At 40.9% G+C, this 6,000-nt stretch overlaps 1 protein-coding gene across 1 annotated transcript in view; it reads right to left on the reverse strand.

The window, feature by feature from the left end:
- LOC103722459 (RNA recognition motif XS domain protein) overlaps positions 1–5,148 on the reverse strand; it is a 30,588-nt gene extending 25,440 nt beyond the window's left edge. The window contains exon 1 of the mRNA XM_008813026.6: positions 3,949–5,148. Within this exon, the coding sequence (XP_008811248.4) occupies positions 3,949–4,997 (1,049 nt within the window). The 5' untranslated portion in view covers positions 4,998–5,148. The remainder of the gene's footprint in view (positions 1–3,948) is intronic.
- Positions 5,149–6,000: the final 852 nt, after the last annotated feature.

A 6,000-nucleotide genomic window follows, 5' to 3' on the forward strand; every position in this document is an offset into this window, starting at 1 on the left:
TTAGGTTTTACGAAATATTTTTGGTTTAAAAAAAGAAAGGTATTTTTGTCATCAAAAGATAAAGGGCATTTTTGCAATTACAAGATAACGGGTACTTTTGTCACTTTGAACGGCATTACAAGGATATTGGATGACTAATGGGATAAAGGATGACATTAAGCCAACTGAGTAATTTGAGGGACCAAATTAAAAAATTTTAAACTAGAGGGATTCCAGGGGAGCTCGAGCAATGTCGACGAGGTGAGAATGCAATTATCCCAAAAGCTTATGAATAAGCACATGTGCTTTTCCACTATATTAAATAGCTTAAGAAGGATATGAGTATGACTACGTAAAATAGAAGCAAGACACTAAGGCATAATTCATTGCATAAACAGGCCTATCCAGATTCAAAGCCTCCTTTCAGTGAGCATGTCCATCTAACTAGGTAGAGGCCGCCCTTTATATATTTCACAAAGATTAATTACTTGTTAGTTGTTATCTATCAAAGCAATCTTCAATGATATCTAAAGTCCCGCACCCGATAAGCGTAATTAGAAAATTTAATGAAAACCAAACTAGCAATCTAGTAAGAGATGGTGCCTTGTTGAAGAGCCTCAAGCTATACTCTACAAGAAAAAAAGAAAAGATCGGAAGTTACTACAACCAACGCTTTCTAATTACATTATCATGTTGCATATATAGAAGTGTCAAAAGTATGTCGTCTCATCCTGAACCCCTCCGATTTGGGGTGTACCATCCCGTATTGGGTTGAAACTAGGATGAGACAGCCTCAATTTAGTACAAGCCCCAAAATGACCTGAATCGACCCAAACCGAGCTAAATCGCCTGATTTAGCTCGGCTAGAGGTAGCTCAGTTAGTCATTCCACCCCAATACAAAAGGAATGTGCAGTGAAGGCCTCTCGTGCCTTCTCTGCCTCTTACTCTCGTGCCTTTTTTTTTAAATCTACAAAAAAAGGAGAAAAGAAGCAGATACTTACTGGATTCAAGCCAAAATCTAGGTAAGATTCCTCTCTCCTTCCCTCTTCCTCTCTCCCTCCCTCCTTTCTTTTGGTTTTGATATCCAAAATAGGTCAAACATGAGGAAAACGAGTGGAGATCATGCCAAATTTATGTCTTTTGGCATGATATCATGATATGTCATAGATGTAAGGACAATCTACACTACGCCAAAGAAATCGTGATTTTTTTGTTAATTATATTTTTTGGATTAAAAATTTATTTTTAGATGAAAAAGTAAAAAATAAAACAATGTTCAAAAATTTCTATAAAATTAGTAGGATGTTTGGGTTATGCGTCCTACTTGCTCCCACAATTTGGTAACAATTTATTTAAATTTGGGTTACACAAATCTAAGCCAACACTTAAATAAATTTAAAAAAATAAATGGTGATTAGTGCATACCAACTGAATTAAAAAATATATGTAGCACCCCTAATTGGTAGGGTGCTACATTAACCCTAATTGACATTAATTTTTTAGATATTTTATAATTAAATATCAATTTACTATTTAAAAATATTTAAAATCAAAAAATATTAAAAATTTGTCTTATGTATAGATGATGTAAAATATTTTTTCAGAAGTAATTCAATGATCTTTCATATTACAATCTAAACCCACTAATTTTTAAATAATTAATTAAGGTAATTATAAATTTATGCAAAAAATATATTATGCGTTCGTCAAACTTGCAAAAAGGATCAAAGAAAAATAGGTTGGGAGGGAGTTTGGGAGGGAGGAGTAACCAAGTTGCAGCAACATCTAGCTGGTGGTTATCCTAACGTGTCAATTTGTAAGAAATGCCCATAAGAGATCCGCTAACTGATGAAAAAGCACTTCATCAATTTTACAGCAAGCAAGCCAAGAAAGAATGAGAAAAAGGCAGAAAAATCGAATAGAGCTACCTTCATACTACCTGATAGATCCAGAGGACTATAAGACATTGGATCTGGATGACTTGGAGAAGGTGCATATTCAGGCTGCCATACGGAAGAGCCTGAATGAGCAATGGCAAAGGTAGGAGGCTTCCAAGCATAGGGCTCAATTAGGGACCTCACAATATAAGATGGATGCTAATTCCAGATACGCCAAGCAAGGTTGGCTGAACTAGTACCGAGACCTGTACCGGTCGGCATCTGGTACGGGTCGGTACCGATTCAAACCGAGTCGAACCGAACGAAACCGTCCAGTTTCGTCCGATTCCGACCAGAGCCAATCAAATTTTGGCCCCCTAGAGGCCGGAATAGTTTTTTTACTTCCAAACTGACCCCGTCGGAGACCGGGTCGGTTCAGTTCAGCTTTCCTTGACGCCAAGACAAATCCAGACTACAAGAGAACCTCATCATTCAGAGGCTATTGATAGAAGCAATAATCTAATTGCCTTTATGTTTGGGGCCTTTGGCAATAAGAAGGGGAAGAAGATCGGAGATATACCAGCAGGGACCAACATTTACGATGGAGATCCACATGTCTTTCCAACGGATTTGAAGTAATAAAGGATTGACACTCTGCTTGTAAAGGATAAGAAAAAGACATGGAGAGCTACTGCATCATGGTTCAACTTCAATGGCATCCATGCAGATAAGGCAAACAACATGTGCTATAGGTCTATTATCAACTCCATTTGGATATTCAATTGGTACAGTAAATGACCTCGAAAAAGGAGTAGGATCTCTAAACATATCTATATCCAAATCATACACCGGATCCTATTCCACATAGCCACATGTATAGATATCCTTCATCTAGGGCATCGTATTCGAGTAGTTACTATCCTCCACAATCTCGGGCAGCTTACATGTCGAACTCTGTTCCTCGATCTTCGAATGGCCAATCCAATTTCAAATAGATAAGCAATATCAGAGTAGCTATCCAAAAGACAGAGCTTATAGACCATAGGGATGGGTGGCATATTATCTAGAATGCTGGAATAATATACCAGCCCCAAACTATGACCAAGATCTTGACATCTACAAGGGATAGCACTCCACAAAATTTTTGATGTCGGCACATTTTTTATACCTGAAATCCATTTAACGTATTGTATATATATTCAATTACATGCAATCATTCATGCAACTATATTCCAAGTGCATTAATTTATCAATTATAATGAGAATTGAGATCAAACTACATAAAAACTTCAAAACATTATTGAAATCCTAAATTAAACCACTGCAATCATTGAAACAAACATAAAAGCAATAAAAAAAATGAAACAACAACAAACTGAGAGAAAAAAAAGGAAGATGGCATTACCAATATAGAATCTACTATGTACCGTGTGTAGGCACAGTGTCGAACCAATTGCCAACCGGTACAGCACCCCATACCGGTTCAACGGACCTTGGACTCAAAACATCAATACTATTCATGCAAATTATTAAAAGATAATCAAATCTAATGTTATGTTAAAATATGAATGACTAATCACCAAATAATAGGCAGACCCAAAGGAAAAAAATGATAATCGTCAATGAAAGATTCATCATCAAATAACTAAATAATCATAAACATAACGGAACCCACATCATGGACCTAAAGAACGATGCAACAACATACAAAAATATAAAGGCATTAAGATTCTCTCTAAAAGAACATAATCAAATAAAAATAATGATTCAATAATCATACACAGGAACTAATCTCATGAAACTATTGCAGCAACATAAAACAAACAGAAATGCATTGAGTTTCCTGCATCTACAATCAAGAGAACAAGAGAAAAGTTTGTCCCAATACAATCATCAAACATAAAACAGAAAAAAATACAGGCTACAACTGAATAAACATATACATATAGATGATCTCTAGCTAACCTTAAAGAAAACCTTGAGAAACATAAAAGAAATATATATATAAAAATCCATACATAACAAGCCAAAGTAATTGCATTAGATAATCAATGGAGCTAGAATAATTAAAGTTTTCCAATTTAATCAAACCTGCCACAAACAATGCACTGCAAAGGCCCATTTTTTCCATCCTCCAAATAATTCTTCCTCTGAGATGAACTCTCATTTATTGCCTTTGAGATCCTGAGGAATGCTTTCTTCAAAGCCTGTGGATCCACATCCAAGGCCACAACAGGCACATCGTCAGGCTGAGTCCTCCTCGAGGACAAGTCCTCATAGCCTTCCCCTCCCAGCTTTACCTGCTTCGATGACCTTAGATCATCATGATAGTCCCGACGCAGTGGGCTGCCAGTCCTGCGCAAGTAGTCTGGCCGATCTCCACCGGACGCCGAAGGGAACCCACTAGGGTTGGCATTGGCGTTTCCATAATGCATCGCATGCTGCCGGTGCCATACGAAGTCATCCTCTTCCCCAAATTTCCTCTTCAGTGAGGACGGTGCCCCTTCCGGGGGTACCCGAGGGCCATCAAGCCCGAGAGAAGCCCAGTAGTCGTGCTGGGGCCCCGGGCCGCGGCCATACGGTGGCTCCCGGAAGTCCTCGGGGCTGAACCTCCCACGGGGTGGTGGGAAGCGCTCGTCGAACCCTAACCCTAGGCCGGGCTCCGGCCCATGCCCGAACCCAGGGCGGCCACCGTGGCCATATGGGAACATCTTGTCGGCGACGACGTCTGCCGGCGGGTCGGGTGGGAGGGCGAAGTAGGACCGGACGCTGCCGTCGGCGAGAACAATGGTGCGGCGCTCGAGGTTGTGGAAACCGTAGGGAGGCGGAGACGTCGGCCGCGCGGCGGCAGGGTCCGGGTGGGGGATGAGGGGTCCGCTGCCGGGAGGGTGGCGGAGTGGGCCGGAGACGGACAGCGCCGCGGGCGGGCGGTCCTTGAGGGGGAGGGAGGGCGAGGCGGCGGAGGGGCCGGCGGGGTCGTCTTTGGTCTTGGAATGTTTGGGATCGGGAGGGGCAGGGTGGTCGGAGGGATTGTGGTCGGCGGACTCCCATCGGGATTTGCGGCCCCCGCCGGCAGTGGAGGAGGACGAGGGAACCTTGACGGAGGAGCCCTTACCGCCGGTGGGCTTGGGGTTCTTCATTGTGGGGTTTAGGGTTTTGAAATAGGGGTTAGGATTAGGATTAGGGTTAGGGAATAGGGTCCGGGCGAGAGGATTAGGGTTTCGTGGCGGAAGATTGGGAGAGGAGAAGGTGCAGAAGAAGAGAGCGATTGTATTTTTTTTTTCTTTTTCGCAATTTTTTCGTTACTATTTTGTCTACCGGTTTAACCCAACTCCGATCCAACCCAATCCGTGGTTTTGGTGATTTGGTCTGATTGGACCAGAAGCATGGACTGCGTTTGGGTCGAAGTGTTAACTCGTTTCAACTTCGGTTGAAATTGGGTGGAAGCTTGGCTAACCCAAGTTGACCCAAACTTAATTTGAAATTTCATGAAATAGCTTGGAAGTTGGAACCCATGTTGAGAACAGGTTTTCCATTGTACAAAACATGCTGATATCATATACACAAGTGGAAATTGGCCAACAAAATAGAGAACATCACCTTACATTACGAGAAACTCATATTTACACCATATTGGTCTGATGTTATCTGTCAATCACGGCATGAACTTAGAGGATTATGTACCTCAAAGCACGAAAAATCTACTCTAGTCTAGATCAATATATGAATCTGGCGCTTCTTTAAATCTAGAGAGAGACAAGCATGCTAGAAAGTTTGTTGGTTGCAGAAAGTGATGATATATCTTGTGACAAAGTATGCACAAGCATGCGGCTAGTATTGAATTAGCCGTAAATAGGACAATAAAAGGATGATGATGAAAGTAGCAGGGGTCCAAGCATCTTGACATTAAGGTGGTGTTTAGTAATCCAAATGGGATTGTCGAGCTGTTCTTAGATCACTAGTGATATTTATCGTGAGCTAATCTGTAATCTCTGATGATTTAAGATCATCGCATTTAGTATGCTATTTCTAGTGACTAAAGATATCAAGTATCCATGAATAACTTATTTGGTATTTCATGAAAACCCAAGATCATTCACCATATAATACCAATATTACCCTTGATATCTATAAAAATATACC

This window comes from Phoenix dactylifera, chromosome 18, assembly GCF_051530095.1.
Source record: "Phoenix dactylifera cultivar Ajwa chromosome 18, Ajwa_hap1_PhDact_Kaust_v1.1, whole genome shotgun sequence".
NCBI lineage: Eukaryota > Viridiplantae > Streptophyta > Magnoliopsida > Arecales > Arecaceae > Phoenix > Phoenix dactylifera.